The 19,907-nt window shown below is 36.4% G+C and overlaps 1 protein-coding gene across 4 annotated transcripts in view; it reads left to right on the top strand.

Annotated features, from left to right (window-relative positions):
• MLLT10 (MLLT10 histone lysine methyltransferase DOT1L cofactor) overlaps positions 1-19,907 on the top strand; it is a 128,502-nt gene that overhangs the window by 48,997 nt on the left and 59,598 nt on the right. For all 4 annotated transcript variants that reach the window (XM_034059949.1, XM_034059947.1, XM_034059945.1 and 1 more), the window contains 3 exons: positions 9,772-9,867; positions 15,567-15,822; positions 17,841-18,407. In XM_034059949.1, coding sequence (XP_033915840.1) covers positions 9,772-9,867; positions 15,567-15,822; positions 17,841-18,407 — 919 coding nt within the window. The remainder of the gene's footprint in view (positions 1-9,771; positions 9,868-15,566; positions 15,823-17,840; positions 18,408-19,907) is intronic.

The following is a 19,907-nucleotide window of genomic DNA, read 5'->3' as shown; positions in this document are numbered from 1 at the left end:
GAGAACCTCATATGCAGGAGCCATGACAAGTGTTCTAAACACTGAGTTACTGGCTAAAGGGAATGCATTATGGGTATGATCTTGCTGCTTATCCTGTTCTTCAAGGAATGTTACACCTCCCCTAATTTTGAGGGGAGAAACTTAAACATCTTAGAAGAGTTTGAGGCACTGCATGACATACAGTGTGTTCCACTGTAACTGTGAGTTTGTTAAGTGTGTGAGAAGGTAAAACTTGTGAACTGCATAAACTTTCCCAATATGTTGTGAAGGACCCTACATTCATATGTCAGGACTATGAATTTCATTTGGGAAAAAGGCGCTTGATGCTTTTTAATGTATTTTAATGCTCTGTGTGGGCTGTTACAAATCAAGTCCTAAACACTCAGATCAAGTGTTCATTATGATGCCTCCCTGTACGAATAACTGACTGTGAAAAGATAAAATTGACCTGCCATACATCACATAAGGTTCTTTGGCAAAAACAGGGACATACTGCAGTTCTTGAGTTACCATTCAGCTACATAAGCAATGGTTTCCTTTTTTTCTCTTTGGGGGAAAAGAAAAAAATTTAAATTTTCTTTTAGTCCTGAAGAATCAATTTATAGCACGGTATAAAACAAAGTGTAGCAAAGGCAATTCTAATTATGTCATTCCTCTGTTAATTGCCTCATTTCATAAACTTAATGAACATTGTGGGTTTTGTGTACCTTTTTTTGGGGGGAGAATGGGGCTTAAGGAGTGCCAGACTGATCTCAATAATTCAGTATCCCACTGGATTTTTATAAGTTTTAAAAGTTCTTGTTAATCAGTTTAATAGATTTGACTGTTTAATCCTCAACTGTTCTTGTATTATAAAGCAAAATCGTAAGAATGATTAAGATAACTAGAAGAAAAGTGATCTAATGCTAGATCAGTATTACGCAAATGAGAATGGTGTGGTATGGATGGTGATGCTTGTCCATGTTGTTCATGGAAAAATGGAAATTCTGTTCGATTAAAGGGAAAGAAGAATGCCTGTAAAACACATATAAAAATGGGTCAATAAGTATACACTGTATGTAGCTCAGTGTATATACAGATGGTCTTTAATATTTATTGATGAGCTGCAGAACCTGGTTTTGTTTCCTAAGGCTGAGTTTTTGTGTGGATTTTGTGTGTTGAAAGTCTTATTACTTGGGAGGACTGGCAGAGTGTGTCTGTGTAAACAAAATGTCATTAGAAAGCTATTCTAAGTATATTCTGTAATATAGATCTTTGAAGTCTGCATGATTAAGAGCAGAGAAGGCATCTTGTTTGATTTGTTGCCTGCTAAAGTTCTGTGTTAACTTGTGCTGTATTCCGTGTCAGCCTGACAAAGAATACAGCATGCATATTTTATTTTAGTAAGAGGAAAAGTAGAAACTTCTGTTTAGATTATCATGCTTATCATGAAATTACTGATTTGACTATCTTGTACCCTTACAGTAACATGTCATTGTGTTATGTCTTCTTAATATTCGAGGCACTGGAGCAGGTTGCCTAAAGAAGTGTAAATGCTCCGTCCCTGGCGGCGTTCAAGGCCAGGTTGGACAGAGCCTTGGGCAACATGGTCTAGTATGAGGCATCCCTGACCCATGGCAGTGAGGTTGGCACTAGATGATCTTAAGGTCCTTTCCAGCCCAAACCATTCTATGATTCTGTGATATATTATGGAAAAAAGGATAATGCTAACCTTGACATAACAAACGCCTCATAGTTGTATTAAGCTTGGCATCTGGGATTAGTTAATTACTGTGAAATCAAAATGACAAATGCAACACCCTTGGGTATACCTAAAAAACTACCCTTTAAGCTGTAGGATTTTGAGAGGCTGCGTTAGTTGCAGTTGTCCTTGTTTCCTCAAAGTACACATTTTGGTCTTCTACTTTCCACTGTGAGAGAAATCTAAGTCAAACCCCAACTCCAGCAGAACCTGTGCACGAAGTAATAGTTATTAGTAACAGTGATAACTCTGTAGGCTATAAAACTGAAATTCCATGGGTAGCAAAATCCCCAAACAGTCATCTGAAGAAGTTCTGTTATTTATTTCTTTCATTGAGCTACTACTTCACTGTGGTTTTTGCAGATGTCTCTTGAGGAGTACTGCGAGAATCAGAATTTTGAGTAGGTCTCTACTACAGCAAGTTCTTCCTCTGCTCATTAGATGAGTAGTGTTTTTTTAAAAGAAAAATCACATTGTTAGTCCAGATGTCTTCCTTAGGTTGCAGGGATCAACCAAAAGACTGTCTGCTTCATTGAAAAATTGCTGTGATATACTTGAGATGTAATGACGTGTTAATCTTACTTATTTTGTTTATTATTTTTGCTAGTATTACATATGTCCTGATTTTGGCTGGGATAGAGTAATTTTCTTCCAAGTAGCTGGTGCAGTGATGTGGTTTGGATTTAGTCTGAGAACAACGCTGATAACACATCAGTGTTTTAGTTGTTGCTAAGTAACACGTACCCCGATGAAGGACTTTCTCAGTCTCATGCTCTGTCAGTGAGGTGGGACACAAGAAGCCAGGAGTAAGTAGAGACGGAACACCTGACCCAAACTAGCTGAAGAGGTATTTCTTACCACAGCATGTCATGCCCAGTATGTAGACTGGTGGGAGTTACCTGAAAGGGCAAATCACTGCTCAGGGATGAACTGGGCATTGTTCAGCGGCTGATGAGCAATTGTATTGTGCATCACTTGTGTTTATTCCCTCTATTTCCTATTATTACTACTATTATATCTTACTTTTATGTCCATTATCAAACTGTTTTATCTCAACCCATGGGTTTTGCACATTTTGTTCTCAACTCTCCTCCACATCCCATTGGGGAGTGGTGAGGTGTGAGCAAGCGGCTGTGTGGTACTTAGTTGCTGGCTGGGTTTAAACCACAACAGTGTATTACTTCAGTTTCACTAGTGTCTTCACAAAATTTTAAGAAAATACTTTATGTCTGATAATAATTTTGGTCCTTATACAAGTTCAGTGTGTTGTAGCATTATTCACTTAACTCCTCAGTGTTTGTGCTCTGCCACATTATAAGATAGAGGAGAGTAACATCTGAATAACTGGAGTGAATGGTAAGCTGGATTTTGAAGAAGTGTGAATGTTTCTTGGTTGAGAAAATTATATGTTGTTTGTCTTAATTAAAAAACTAGATGACACCTGTATATTAAAAATAGGTCATTCAGGTTACTGCTTTTTGTTTCTGTTTGAACAATGTACCTTCATGCACCAATTATGTAGCTATAACTCTGAGGGATGTAGAAACAAAAGGTGCTTTAAGATGTTCTGTTTCTTTGCTTTGGATCGTAGATTAATACAAGATTATTTGTACTTTGTTGACTGCATAATAGTTTCTAGAACATAATCTTGATAATTTTCAGTGAAGCTGTATGTATATGTAGTTCACCAGGTAAAATGTTTTGAGTGCTGGTAGACCACATGCAGTTAAAGATGATCTGCAATGGTAAGCTGACTTGAGCCAGGATAAATGTATTCTTTTTGCCATTCCATTTACCTATATCTTAACAAATATTTGATGGGTATCTTTAAGTTGCCTCACAGACAGGAGAGCATTTCACAGTATGTAACATAACACATATTGAAAAGTTTTAAATACTTGCAATTTTTATAGGAATAAATGGAGATGAGCATAAATAACTGTCTTATTTTAGTTTATCCTGAATAATTTTTGAAGTTATAACATGCTACTCAAGTGTTTACTGCTGAATATCCATCACTAACCATTAATATTAAACAGTGTAAATAACAGAAAAAGCTCATTTTAATGTTAAATTTCAAAAGAAGAGTAGCATATTCTTGGTAAGAGTTGTGCATTAGTCTTGCATGTAAGAGAAGCTTTGACTGGCATTTTTATCATTGATTTTTGAGTCTTTTTACTACTGACAGTTAAAATTCTGGCCATGGTCTGACCATTATCCCTGAAGTGAGTTTTTTGAGTCTTTTGAGTAACTGTAGTAAGGATTAGTACTTAAGAACAAGTTTTGTGCTTAGAGCTGACTGTGAATGTATTTGAATAATGCTGGCAGTAGTGTTCCACCTCCACCTATAAACTATCCTGAGCCTATCTCGTTTTATTACTGTGACTGCAGCGGTGCTGCCACTGTATTTAATTTTCCTGTTGTGGTTTATACCGTATAAAATGATAGATAGATGAATGCCTGAGCAAGGGCCATTCTTGTCAAAACAAGATAAATTAAGATTTGAATTTGAACTTGAGGACCATAGGCATTTTTCATTCTGGAATTGTTATGGTTATATTACTAATAGCTGCCAGTCACAAATAAGAGGCCAAGCAGGTCTTGTGTTGGGAATTAGCAAGAACTATGTGCAGCTTTCTATTAAAGACGTTAGTTGTGATGGTGACAGCTCTGGATTTACAAGCTTCAGTGATGAAGAGATAGTGCAAAATATCCGTAAAAGACAAAAGCGCAAATCTGAGTACTCTGTACTAATAGAATGTTCCAATATATTTGAATTATTTGAGGGAGTCAGAAACAGTGGCTGAAGAATTAGTGATTTAGACATTCAGATGACTTTTCCCTCAACAATCATAGGATCACAGAAATAGTTAGGGTTGGAAAGGACCTTAAGATCATCCAGTTCCAACGCCCATGCCATTAGCAGGGATGCCTCGCACTAGACCGTGTTGCCCAAGAGTCTGTCCAGCCTGGCCTTGAACACGGACAGGGATGGAACATTTACCACTTCCTTGGATAACGTGTTCCAGTGCCTCACCACCCTCACAGTAAAGAACTTCTTCCTTATATCTAACCTGAATTTGAAAATGTTAAGGTTTGAAAACTTTGCACAACCAGAGGTAGTAGGGGGAGGAGGGGGAGTTATGATTTTTGTAATAGAGAGGGAGGGGGATAAAAATGGAATTTTTGTTTTAGGTCAGCCCAAGCAGTTCTGTTTGAAAGGCTGATCATTGGTGTTTGCCGATAGTGTGCATGTGTTTTAATTCTTCCAAAATAGAAGTTAGTCTCCTGATCCCTGGGCAGATGAGCTCTTGCTCTTCCATTCTGTGTCTACCTCCTCTTGTCCCTGTTATTGCCCATGTTTCATGCTCCTTTGCTGAACTAACCTAATTCACTAAAACAGGAGAGAACTATCCACTTTGGGTTTTGGTGCTGGTTTTTAGCAGTTTGAATTGGCACACAGAAAGTCTGACAAGCTAAGCAGTGTGGAAGGTGAAGGATGGGTCAGAAAACCTTTTTTTCTTTGTAACAGTGAACTGTTAAATGCCAAACTTCAGAAGGTAGCTTAATGAAATGAAGTACTGTGGTAACCTCTTTGGAGAGGGCTGTGACTTCCTGAGACAAAAATGAATTGCAAATAAGTGTAAATACCTTGAACAAGTTAAATGATACTTCCACATGGTAATGTTATGGATTAATAATGCCATTAGAGAAAAGCTGAACTCATCCATTCCATCTGTCCTGGAAGTTATCATTCACTTGCATTATTCAGTCTTCCCAGATGTTAAGGTCCAAACTGTGAAAAGATATATTTGATAACATTTATTCTGTTGATAACAGATTAGAGCTTAAATAAAATCATACATGTATCCTTAATCTAATGTTTCAATGAGATTATGTTCAGTCAGTAGTCTGATAAATGTTTTCTCTGAAAGTACAGTAAAGAAAATGAGTGAATGCTGATCTTTAGAGTAATCCAGTGTGTAAATGAGCTAAAAACCAGAAGAGCTGGAACCAACTGTATTTGTGAAATCATATTATGTAAAAGTTTTGTAGACTGAACCTTTGTGAAAGAAATAGAAGCAACGAAAGTGCGCTTTTTTTGCCTTCTTCACCTCCTGCTCCCTTTCCCACAAGAGGACAATGTACAGAAGGTGCTACAGAATTCTAGAGATCTTGTACCATATTTGTTTTCTTATCTTGCAGCGTGTAGCTATTGGAATTAAGAAGGTATTACATATTTTTTTAGATAAGAAGCAAAACCCAGAAATGAGATCCCTTGTGATAAATAAAGCTTTCTGATTAATCATGACATATGAACTCAAGGTATTTTGTATTGGTATTTAGCTACATTATAAATCAGGGCTCTTCAAGTTCTAGGATGAATAATGTTACAGCTGCTTACCCAATGGCTGCATGGCCACTGCACCTTATTTTTCTTAAAATAAGTAAGGTTTCAGGAGCTGCCTGAATCTGATCCTGTTGAGCTTCTCTATTTGTGTGCCAAGGTTGAAGTTTCCTTTGTCGACTTTGGAGTTGGCTGTGTATTTTTTAATGTTTTCTTCCTCTGAATGTTTCTTCTGCTAAATCCTGTTCTTACAGAATGTAGCATTGCATTTATCAGCTCTGCAACTATGTTAACATACAAATGTCTGGAACATCTGAAATCATGCCTATGAATCTTTAAAAAAATTGAGTGTATAAATTGGGTTCTACCTGACCTTCAGGGCTACCTTAGCTTTCACTTACTAGCAATATTATTTTCAGTCACTGTTGAGTAATTTCTCCCATTTTTGCCTTGCAGTAAAGGTTGTAAAAGGTTAGACACTTGATACCACTATCCCTAGAATGGTGGGTTTTCGTGTAGAAAAGTGAAAAGCATGCAGTGATGTCTATGAAGGGCCAGCTGTCCTTTTTGTGGCAGTAGAGAAGATGGCTGATTTTTGTTGTTTGAGACACACCTGATTGAAAGCTGTCATACTTGTTAAATATTGTGGGAATTCATATCCTTCTGTTACTCCTTTTCTAGATCGAAAAGTGCATATTTCAGAACTCTTATTATGCTTTATTATGCTTTATTATGGTGAGAAGAGGGTGCAACTGCAAGGAGTCACTTTGTGGGAGCTAAATCTCTTAATCTCAGCAGGTTGTTGCTGATTTTTTTTTTCTTATCAGTGTAAAACCTTAGCATTCCTGTCAAAGGTTTTCCTGCAGTGAAATGTTCTCCACTTCTTTGATGTTATTTGCATCTGGAATCAATTCACATTCAGAAGTAGGACTTCTGAACTTTGGAAGAAAAAAGAAAAGGAATAAAAAAAAAGGAAAGATTGTTACAGGAGGTAAAATGTAAAAGGAGGAGGGAATTCAGAGTTAAGGATGGGAGACCTTTGCATGAGATCTTTGTATGCAAAGGGCCTTTGGGTGGGGTACGCTTCCAGTGGCCTCGAATGGTAAGCTGTAACTTTGGTAAGCTGTCCTGGCAAGCTTTGTATTGATGTTTTGGATCTGGGAAGAGAATTTGTGGTTGCAGATGCTTCACTTTACAGAGCTTAAAGCATTTTCTTTCCAGGTTCAGTCGTTTGATACCCCTTCCTTCCCCCTGTTCTTGTATCCCTCTTTATTTCTTCTTGACACGTCTTTTTCTGTTGAGACTACTATCAAAGTGATTTCAGTACATTACAGAATGTAATTTGAAGGCCTCCTGACTATTCCTTTGATCAGAATTCTATGTTTCTTTGCCTTTCAGACAAAATTAACACTGGAAGTAAAGGAACACTAGAAAGTTAACAGAAGAGATTGTAAAACATGTTCATTTAAATGTTTCCTATTGTTTACTGATATTGCTGTGAAATTTTATCTTAAAGTATATTAAAGTCATTCCCCGTTGGCTCCAAAATTATAAATAAAAAATTCTTTAGGGGGATTTGAATTTCTTAGTAAAATGATGAAAGCCAAAGAAATTCAGGCAGTGGCTTAGATTTCCATTTCTTGAGGCTTGTTTGGGGTTCAGTGAAGTTGTTTAGCTTAGATAAACATGCACACTGATGATACAGTAAACCTGGTAAATAGCACTGATGAAAGGCATTTGGATCACCTGATTTGAATGATAACATGGCAGTCTTAGTGCAGATGCTTCCGTTTTCATCCCTGCTTGTTTTCTAGCAGTAGGAGTAGCAATTTTGAGTCTGTTAATATTCAATAAATTATTGAATAGTCTGTGCAGTGCATTTGGCTCCCTCCTCTCCGTATTTTTTTTCCTTCAAATGTGTGTTCTCCAGGCCTAAAAAGGCCCAAACAAACAATCCCTACTCCAAAAAATACCCCAAAGAAAACAGAAACATCTGTGGCCTAAGTCTCCCTAACAAGCCTATGTTAGGTTTTAAACAACTGGAATTCTACCTTATGGTATATACTGTTGTAATTATGACACCTACACACTTGGCTATGAAAAAGAAAACTCCACATTGCTATCCAAGCAGCACACTTGAGGGAAAAAACAGGTAACCAAGTTCACTTCAGTGTATGAAAAAAACAAATGGAGAAATCCCCATCAGCATTTTGGACCTTCCTTAGAATTTTCAGAAGTGTACAAGCACCCAAAGGACTTTGCATATTGTATTCTAACAAGTATATTTTTGCATGATATTTTGATGAAGATGGCTTTGGTACTTCATGAATTTTCTTGACTAAGCTGTCAAAATTACAAGTTCATTCATGAGAGTGGTTGTGCAGTTGCTGTTGAGCAAATTACGTTTTCTTTAGAGAGTCTGGGTAACAATTTTGATAGTTAAAGATCAGCATGGATAATTTTTGAGGTTGAAAACAGTTACTGAGTTTTCGTATGGCTATTCAGAATTAAACATTTTATGTTGTCTTCATCTTTTCAAGCTCTCAGTGGGAGATTAAAAGCCCCTGTGTCAATCCATATGTATGCATTTTTTGGGCAGCTTTCTGTTGAAGCACTTACTCTGAACAAGTAACCATAGATTATGCTGTTCTGCTGTGTTTTGTGTGTGTGTTCACATATACCTAATAAAGAAGCAAAATACTTAAGTGCCAGTAGTTTACAAGTAACTTTCTCTGCAGTTTCCCTGCATCTTCTGATGTTGGCTGTCTAAGTAAACCATATTATGATATTGTGGAAAAAGTGACCTTGGTAAAAAAAGTTAACTTGGTAAAAATATGGACTCCTCTGTTCTAGGCTGAATTGTTATAACATTTTGTCAGGCTTGGGCTTTTTCTTTGTGTTTGAATTATTTAAACAAAAACAGTTTAGGTCTGCATCTGTAATCCTTGAAGAATTGATGTCTATCAGTATTGGAGACTTCTTTTATAGTCTAGAGGCTCTGGGTTAAGCAGTTATTTTCTGTCTGTTTGCAAAATTTCATTCACACTGCCAATGATTCATGCTGTATTTAAAATAAATAAATTCTCATGCTCTTTTATAAAGCAGACTTCAGTGGTATAGCTTTTGGTATTTTGTCCACTTTAACATGGAAGATACTTAGTACGTAAACTGTATGCACCCTTTTTGGGAATGAAATCTAAATCAAATTTCACATTGTTATGTATAAAGATGTCAGTAGTGGAGCCAAAGCTAAAACTTGAATTAATTTGCAGTAGTATCCCAATAAAAAATACCGTGCAGGTGCAGAAATGCAGGAAGATAAAAATAGTTGGTGGGAAATGCAGGAAAAACTCTGAGCGGCAGCCATGTCTCTGTTTTTAATCAAGTTTCTTTTGATGATTAATTTATTAATTGGAAGATGGACAGATTAACAACAGTGGACTCATAAATGCTGCCTATAATGGAAGAATTCCAGTTTGTGTACTTTGAAAACAAATATAAATAAATATTTTATTTGCTTTTATAAAATTTTATTATAAAAATTCCAAAAAATAATGTTTACATTAAAATAGTGCAGGATGTTACTACTCACTCAAATTTTGATAATGCGTGATGCTGCATAAAATGGGTTATGCTAAAGATAAAGCTGAACTTAGATTGTATTCTCTTTTGTAACTTACAGAAATATAAAGAGAAAGATAAACACAAGCAAAAATATAAGAAACAGTCGGAGTCCTCACCATCCTTGGTTCCATCTCTTACTGTAACTACAGAGAAAGTAAGTCAATGTGTTTTTCCTCCTCTTTCACGTCAATTACTTATGTTGAAATTTCATGATGTAATCATTCCATTATAGATATAGAAGTTTTCTAATGGTATAGATTCTGTAATTATGAGGCATGCTTGGTATTTTTCCTATTGCATAAAATCCCCAAATACTTTGAGATTTATCATATGGAGAACAGCTTAAGAGTTTTGTACTGGAGCAGTGAGTGATTCAATGACCTCAGTCAGGTGCCACTGATGGTCCAGTAAGTTTTATTTCATTGACTTATGTTTAATAATTTGATAAGTTTTAGAAAATCTTTCCTTTGAAATTCACTTGAGTGTGCTGAGCTGTCACTGAGCCTGTAAGAATTTAAGCTGGTAATTAATGAAATTAAAGCTCATGCTTCATCTACTTGTAATATCACATTGCCTTTTTAGCAGTCTGCTCTATTAGGCTTTGTGGTCTTTCCTTCCCATTCATGTGCTGGCAAATATCTAACTCAAAGGACAACGTAGAGAGTTAAATAATGGCAGATCTCATTATACTCTACAAGAATGGTCCATGGGCAGCAGGGGGACAGCCTGCTCCACTGTGGTCTTCACCGTGGGCTGCAGAGGAATGGGCATCAGCTTTGATGCCTGGATCATCTCCTCCCCCTACTTCTTCACTGACCTTGGTGTCTGCAGAGCTGTTAGCCTCACTCATCTCGCTGGATGCAGTTACTCCTGGGCAGTAACTTGTCCCCCTCTTAACTATGTTATCCCAGGGGTGCTACCACATTTCAGGTGGGTTCAGCCTTGTGAGAGCTGCTGGTCTGTCTTGGAGCTGTCTGGCAATTGCTCCTTCAGACACAGGTCTAGAAGCCACACCTGTAGCCCCCTGGTACCAAAACTTTGCCATAAAAACCCAGTGCACTGTGACAGTTTTTACTGAAATTAGGTTGTAGAACACTCTGAATAGTATTGACTGGTCCATACGATTCCATATTTCCTTTTATTAATTTGTCCTTAACTTATTCCTCTTTATCAGAGACAACTTGCAAACTTGATAACCTGTAAAAGAAACTTCTTATCCTTCTTGTGTGGGAAGCTCCTTTAAACTCTACAATTTTTTGTGCTATATACGATCATATATTTTTTCAATTGCATTATCATCTAATCATCATTATAAATTTTAACAAAATGTTACATTATTGTACGTTGGTGTAAAAGTTAAAATATATTGAAATACTGATTATTTTTACTAATTTTGCTAATAAGACTTTTTTTGTTTTGTTCCAAAATAAATATTTGGTTCAGAATATTGTATTAATATGTTACTTTTGTGTGTCTTTTACATAGAGTTGTCAGAATTGATTTAGACTTGATGTCTTTTTCACAGCAGTCTCTTTGCAGAGAATATGTTGTTTTATCATGGTATAAAATTACTTCTGGTACCATATTGTTCCTGTGGGGGGGAACTAGAATTTGAAACTAATTTTGTTTTTCCTTTTTAAAGAACTTAAATCCTTTGTGATACGGTGGTAATGACCATATAAGCAGGTGATGCCACAAAGCATATTTTTGTCTGGATGAATGGCTTCTTAAGAGAGATTCATGAAGGCTGCAGAATAAACTGTGGATTTACATTACAGGCTTGCCTGTTTGTTCTGCAAAATTTAAATCCAGTAAGTCTTACTGAGGTTCCAGTCCATATTCTGTGTTGAGACATGAATACACCATTTTGAGAGGCATTTTTTGTGATACGTAACTCAGTAAACTCTGCTTAGTCTGGATCATTTAATTGTGAAAGAATTTGAAATAAGAAATTCCTAGCTACTCTTTGATTAATGTAATAAGAACTTTTTCACTTCTGCGGCATAGATACAGAATGTTTTAAGAAGGGCTAGGAGAACTTATGGATTTGAGTTGTCTCTCCCTTTTTTTGGCCTTCCTCTTAGTAGGGAAGGGCTGTCGTCCCTTTTTATCAGTCCTGATAAAATCTTCTGTCTCAGCTTTTGAACTTGCCTTGTATTGAGTGTTTAAAAATATGTGTGGTTTAACATACATAGAAAAATACAGTTGTCCTTTTTTTGAGTGGGATGGAGTGTTACTAATTTAAACAGAACTCCAAAATATTGATATATGCAAAGATACACAATACAGTGTATCCGCATTGAAATTGTAGTCAGTAACTAAGTACAAGATACTGCCAAGAGAAAGAAAGTACAGCTGATTGAATTTTGTCTGTAATAGCAGAGATGATGGTGATGACCCTCCTCAGTTCATCCTCACTATCAGCCCAGTCTGGTTATTAGGGGACATGCTCAGATGGGTGAGGTACTGAAGAGAATTAAAAGAGTAGGGAAATGTCTGTTTGGTATGACTGAACATCACTATCCTACAGCTGTGAAGTGTTTGTGAGGTACGGGGTATGTGTTGGGAGTTGTTTTTTTTTGTTGGTTATTTTTTGCTTGGACTGTGTTTTTATTGGCATTTTTTTTGAGGATTACCTGCTGCGGTCTGTCTGTTCTCTTGTACAAGAGTACCTTAGACATCTGTATTGGGGTTAACAGCTTCTCAAGCCTTGGGATGTACTGTGTATAGCAAGAATGATTATTACGCCTTTACTGTAAATCTAAAGCTATCCCAGAAGTTTTAAGATGTGCTGCAGATTGATGGTATAACTCTTCATGGTGCACAGAGTGATATATGGGTGGCATAAAAATGACAGTAGCTCTCTCTGTACCAGATTGCTAATGTGAAACTTTGCTTTTTTGGGGAAAAAAAAGCCCTGCTAACTGGCTTATGGGAAGCATAAAGGAACTCTGATACACACAGTGAGCTTGGTAATTGCACTAGGAAATACTGATTGAATTTTGGGAACGGGATTAACACTCATGAAACAGACAAGTCCTCCCAGATAAACCAAGGAATGGAGTTGGAACATCATGGAATCTCCTTTTTGGGGCATGTCAGTACTGAAATGAAGGAAAAATGACTGACTGCAGTGTGAACAGTGGAGGGGGAGAGGTGTGAGCAGCGTATCCTGTTTAAAAAGCACATGCTGTAAGGAGACAGTGTTGTAAGCTTGGGGGGAGGGTGGGGGCTGCAGAGATTGAAACCGGTCAGTAAATAATCTAAGGTGTTCTGCCTCTATCCTTTGATCCTTGCTCTGTGCCACTGTCACTCTCCTGACCTCAAACACCGCCCCCCCAACAAACAATATAACTTCGCCATGGCATATTAAGGGTTTTTTTCTGAGACTTTTCTCTTAGGCCTTTGCCTTTTAAAAAATAGCATTTTAGAAAAGCAGTTTTAGTGGTGAGTAGGATATTGTTTGAACCAACTAGCTTAGTAAGCTGTACCTTAGATCCTATTGCGTATCTTGTGGCTTCTCAAAGCAACTGATGTATGTGTATCTTGTGTAGAGCACTTTGCTGCAGCTAATAATAAGGAATACAATCTGGGGGGGAAAAAATACCAAATGACACCAACTTTCGTATGCTTAGGCCATATTGCATCATAGTAGTGTTCAAGATATTCCGAGTAAGCATGTAGATTTCGGTACACTTTAGAGCACCTTCTGAAATGTTGGAACAAAATCTTCAACAGCAGAACTGCAATGTGCATACATGCTCTCCAGAGAGCAGGGCTCAGGCTTTTGCAGCCAGACTAAATCTCTTCATGGTAGATGCAGATTGATGCCTACTTGTCATTGCCTAGCCCTGGCCAGTCTGCAGAGCTGTGTTAAACTTTATTTCCCTTTAAAATAAGAAAATAAGTAAATAAAATTCCTCCAGTAATGGGGAAGAGGTACTAGACAACATCAAACTCTGATTGTTGATAGCAACAGAGAATTATCCTTGTAATTAATATCCAACTGGGTGGATAGGAGATAAGAATTAGGAAAGGAAGGTTTTGGATGAGAAATCCTGCATCTTAGAAAAAGGCTGACTTTTGGTTTAGGTTATTGCATATTTGGAAGCCCTTTGTTCAGAAAACTCAGATTTGAACCACTGCTACTTTACTCAGGTCAAGTGACACATCAGTTTCAAGAAAATTGAGCTTTCTTGTGGACTTTGTAATAATTCGAAAAGTTGATTACTAAACATATTTTAGAAATGGCTTGATCTCCATTAGATGCATTTACCAGCATAGTAATATGAATTTGGGGCAAATAATTTTTAATATTGTACTTCAGCAGATTTAGACTGATTTTTCTTCTTCACAGTTATTCAGAAAATCTGTTGTATGTATTTGTTGCAGTTCACAGTAATTCATGCAGAGTGGTACACAAATAGATTTAAATTTTTGTCTTTCTCAAAGCTCGCATATTTAGATGTCTGAAAAGTAAGTTCTATATAAATGTCTTAGCTGTTTTAGTAAAAATATGGAAAACTTTTTATAACAGCTATGCAAAGCTGCTTATGATGAAGAAATATTCTGCTGTAGGCCTAAATACAGCAAACATCTTGGGGAAGAGAAAACATATGTGCTCAATTTTAAGAGCCATATATTTGTACAGTCTTTAATGGAGAAAAATTACTATTTTAAACTCTCTTCTATAAAACCTGAAAAACTAAGCTTGTTTTGAATGGGTAAGTAGCTTCTAGTGTGCATATTTTCTGTTGAAGAAGCTTTATGCAGTCAAAAGACTATTTTACTAGCTGGTTTGAATATAAATAACAGTAGACTGTTACTTCCTTTTCCGTAATTTTGCATTAATTTTCCTTCTTCTGGTATAAAAAATCTGTTGTCATAATGCCTTCCCTTCCCTTCTTTTTCCCTCTTTCTCGCTCTCTCCCTCTCTTTTTCTCTCTCTTACAAAAACATTTTCCGTATTATGGAAAAAAAATCCATACCTTTGTGGGTTTTTTCTAATGCTATGTGTGCAGTTTCCCTGCCTAATTACTTTCTGTGAACCTATTTTGACGATTGTTCACCAGTATGAAGAATTCTGACAAAATTAGTTGGAAGAATAATGGGCCTAAAGATAAAATTTTCGAAAGCATTGTGGAGAGTTGATGGGTGTAGGAATAGGGCTGGGTGGCGGATGAGGAAGAAATCTGCACTGGGAGCTCCGGGAGTGTGTTAGGTTGTCTTTATTTAAGGAACTGTCTGAATGAGACTGTTCAGATGGCACGGAATCCTAGTGTGATGATGGGAAGTGAACACATAAGGGACAGTTGGGCTTGTTGGAATTGATTTTGGTTTGATGTTTAGACTATGAAGTCTTAAAAGTGCAAGGTCTTAGGTTCTGAAGCCTTCATCAGTTTCATTGCTGATGGAACAAAGTTTCCAGTTTGAAGAAATAAACTGCATAAAAATAATATTTTCAGAAAAGCATTTGAAATCTCATTTATTCTTTTTAACTTTGAATTTTAAACAGCAAAATAACAATATCCTATTTAAATAGAATGTAAAGACAGTGTAACCATAGATGTGAGATTAAGCCACTGACCTCAGTGAAATAAGAGTTTCAATCAAAGTTGACATTATTTTCACTCATTTTTCCACAAAATGAAGTTTTATACACTTAAAATTGTTTGCTGAAAATCTCAAGTATTCACTATATGTAACTCTTGCTGTTGCCTGTTACTTTAGTATTTGAGTACTTCCAAGTTTATTTTAAAGAATGGGTTCTTTTAAATGGTTCTTTTGTTACAGGCTTTTTTTGTGTGACCTAACAGTCTTTTGTCTTTTTCTTCTCTCTTATCAAAATGGTAGACATACACAAGCACTAGCAACAACTCCATGTCAGGCTCCTTGAAGCGGTTGGAGGATACCACAGCTCGATTTACAAATGCAAATTTCCAGGAAGTTTCTACACACGTTTCAAGTGGAAAAGATTCTTCAGAGGCTAGAGGGTCAGAGAGCAAAGGCAAGAAATCTGCAGGTCACAGCTCGGGTCAGAGGGGAAGAAAGCCTGGTGCTGGAAGAAATCCAGGAACAACTGTGACTGCAGCTAGCCCTTTTCAGCAAGGTATCAGTTGTTATGCTGTAACACGACTTCTGCTTTGACATGAATTAGAAATCTTACATATTTAAAACTTGAAAAGTAGATAATCCTTTATCCTCAATTATGAGAATGCTGTTTCACTTTGGGGAAAAAGTAACTTTTTTCAGGGAAAAAATGTTCATTGTTGTAATGTGAAAAAGAAGGTCGCACATCATTAAAGGGCAAAGTTGATGCTTTTGTTTAGACTGTTACTCTCTTTAAGAGCTAAATCCAGAAGTTTCTTTATGTGCTTCAGAGTTAGTCTGGGGTAAAATTTAACATGAATTTCAGTCTAGGGGCCTTGCTTAGCTCTTTTACAGAATAATATACTACCATTTTATAGTTAGTGCATATTAGAACGAAGCTGGACTACCTAATGTATAGTATGTTGTGGTCCCTGAATAATTTTTCAAGATGCAGACATTTAAAATACACTGTTTTCTTCAAAGGAAAGACATTTTTACTTTTATATTTTTTGCCATTGAAATACATAAGCAGAAGATGATTACATGACAACTATATACTTTGTAGTTTTACTTTATGTAATACGAAAAGTTTGATGTTTTGAACATGTTAAAACATATTAAGTGCACTGCTAATACTTCTAAAAAGCAAATTTTATTATGACATCCTCATCAGACTTGAAGAAAAATAAATAAAAGTCAATTTTATTATTTAACTAATAAAACATTATTTTAAAACACAACAAACTAGACCTTCTATGTGGTAATTTTTTTGTATAATTTTCGCTGTGGTGTGTAGCAGCTGACATTTCTGCTTTATAATCTTGGTCTTCCTTTGAGTTTGTGTGTGCAATGAGTAGTTTTAAATTTGTCTACAAGTCTTACAGTATTTCAGACTCTTATTTGAAAAAATGAGAAACATTTTTTTCTTTACATTCTCAAAACTCTGAAAATTGCCTTCTGGAATCCTACATTTAAAGAAAAATCTTGCTCGCTGCAGATGGCAAAATAGATCTTTACTAGCTGCTTGTGTTTTCTTTAAAGCTGCATTAAATGAAGTTGATGTAATTTGAAAATACAAAAAACAATGTCTTTTTATGATTTTTAAATTGCTGTATTAATGTAAATTATATTTTAAATTGAATTCCTAATATTGAATAGAGTACTAATGGGAAAGCGCTATTTTTATAGGATTTTCTTTTATATCCAGTGTCATATTTAGAAGTATTTTTTGAGGGGATAGTTGTCATCAGTCTGAGTTCTGTAAAACAGTACCCACATGCACCCACCCATATAGAATTACTGAATTTCAGTGACGGTAGATTTGTATTTTCCAGCTGTGCTCCATTTTCTGCCTTGTATGCACTAACACAGTGATGAAATGACTGGATTTCAAATATTAGAGAAGCAATTTAATTCTGTTACACAAAAGATCTTTATGGTTCTCTGACAGTGCTAAAAAAGTCTTAAAATGTCAGTTTTGTACACCGTTTTCCACTTCTCCTCCTGTCCTTTTGAAAAATACTGCTTCCGTGGAACACCTTCTCAGCCAGGGTAAATTAAGTGCAATTGCTGTTCCCTTGACCTGTGTCAGACCCTTGATTTAGGTGGAATGGTAGGGAAGATTGCAGGCATAGTGTAGATTTGATCTTAGCATGTTTCTATCAGCCTTCTTTTTATATATGTGTATGTTTAATAAAACCTGCGTTTTGACTTGCACCAGGTGTGTGTTACGGCTTGAAAACATGAGGAATGTCAAAGTTGTTTGAGCAGCAAGGTTGTTTATTCTACTTTTGTTCATTGTTTGTGCCCCAAACTCAAATCTGAATCTCAGACAGAAATCTGAGAATCAGATCCAGCAGAGCGAAGACCCACAGGAAAAGCAATGAGTTATCTTAAAAATAATTTCTTTAGCTCTTGGTAGCAACGTTCGTTAAGTCCTTGCTCTTTAAAATTTCGTATCCAAAGATATTAATCTTTCCCACTGATTTTCATCATCTACAGGAAAATAATTCTGTACTCTTTTCTTCTTTTTTTTAGGAAGCTTTTTGGGCACTCCTGGGAGCATGAAGTCCTCTTCTGGAAGTTCAGTTCAGTCTCCCCAGGATTTTTTGAGTTTTACAGACACAGATCTACGAAGTGACAGTTTCACGCATTCTCAACAGGCTGCACCAACCAAAGATGTACATAAAGGAGAGGCTGGGAGTCAAGAAGGGGGTGTCAATTGTTTCACTTCCTTAATTGGTCTCCCTTCATCATCAGCTGTTTCCCAATCTAAAAACTTTGACAGCTCCCCTGGAGACATAGGTAATTCAAGCCTTACTTCTACAGCATACAAACGAGCTCAGACTTCTGGAATAGAAGAAGAAACTGTAACAGAGAAGAAACGGAAAGGAAATAAGCAAAGTAAACATGGGCCTGGTAGACCAAAAGGAAATAAAAGTCAAGAAAGTATTTCCCATCTTTCAGTTTCTTCTGCTTCCCCAACTTCATCTGTGGCATCTGCTGCAGGAAGTGTGACAAGCTCTGGTCTTCAGAAATCTCCAACTTTGCTCAGGAATGGAAGTTTACAAAGTCTTAGTGTTGGTTCATCTCCAGTGGGTTCAGGTAGGCAATTACTAGATTTGTTTTCTTACCTTAAAGTATGTCTTTGTTATTTTAGCTGTAATTTTGAATATGCTTTTCCAGAACAGAGTATCATTTAAAGTATCTTGAAAGTCAAATTGGGGGAAAATGTGAAAATCAGAATGAGACTGTTGGAAGAATAAGTTTTGTTTTATGTATCGGTGCCACTGTGCCATAGGTGGCTGTAGTAAATTGACCTGTGTGTAGACCTATATGCTATATAAATGCAGGTTTTGAGTCTATAGGGGGAAAAAATAAGTTGCATGAAAGTAGGTTCTTTGGAAATGACATGTGACATGTTTAGCTAAAAGAAGTGATAGTGCATACAGACTGTATTGTCTGTATGTTTTATTACATGGAGAAAATCAGTACTCAAGCATATCATCTGTGCTGAGTATGTCCCTCAATTATTTTTCCCAATTCAGATTAACTAAAACTCAAAATGTCTGTATGGAGAATTATCAGTTTAAACACATAAAAGGATATTTTGAATATGGGTCCCTGTGCAACTTGATGACATTTTCATATTCTTGTGTGCTTTTTAGCAATTGAAATTGGCTGGTTTGTTCTTCCTCTGTTCTAAATGTTATGTGCATCTGGTGCTGAGAGAGGCTTTTTTTTCCCAGTAAACCTGTGTGTGGAATGACCTTGCAGAATACTGTATCTACCAAAGTCATTGTTGAAGTTTCTTTTGAGGCCTTTGTGTTTGGATAAAAAAATAGCAAACTATCTGATCCCTCCCTTTTGCAACTTTGAAATTTTGACCTTTTTGTTGTTTTAGGGGGATTTTTTTTGCTTTGAGAGGCTGGTGAGGGGAAAGGGATGGAAAGTGAATATTTGGTTGTGGGCAGGGTTTCGTGCTTTTATATTTTCACTGCATAAGCCAGAGATACTTTAAAACCATACATGCATCAAGAAAGAAAAAACTTTGAGAACAAGACAGGTACTTAAACATGATCTCAAACCCACATTGTTTTAAGTTTTTGTTAGGTATAGGTAAATTATGTTCTTTATTACAGGTAATAATGGCAATAGCAGTGGCAACTATATTAAAAAACATTATTCCTGCATTGGAATCAGTAGGGAGAAATGGTGTGTGACAAAACTTCCTAGCTCACTGTCCATCTTTTTGATGAAAATGCAGTTTAATAAACATGTTAACCTGATACCTTTTATGAACAGAGATTGTGCAACCAATCAGTGTTTTGGTTATTTCAGTATGAACTTAATTATTCCTTTATAATGCTTTTGAGGTGGATCATGTATTGTTGTGGTTGGGTAAGAGGTGGAAACACAAGATCTTGGTTCGAAGTGAATGACTCATGTTTCCCACCCTTAGGTTTGTCTTCGAATATTCTAGTTTTGCTAGCTCCTAGAACTGGCCTTTCCCTGGCTAGTGCCATTCTTGCTTCCTTTGTCCTCTTGATTACATTTCACTCTTCCAGCTATAAAATGCCAGTGATATTTTTAAGCTTCCTTTTT

The sequence above is a fragment of the Melopsittacus undulatus genome, chromosome 1 (genome assembly GCF_012275295.1).
Source record: "Melopsittacus undulatus isolate bMelUnd1 chromosome 1, bMelUnd1.mat.Z, whole genome shotgun sequence".
NCBI classification, from domain to species: domain Eukaryota; kingdom Metazoa; phylum Chordata; class Aves; order Psittaciformes; family Psittaculidae; genus Melopsittacus; species Melopsittacus undulatus.
This window is presented reverse-complemented; position numbering and strand designations above follow the sequence as displayed.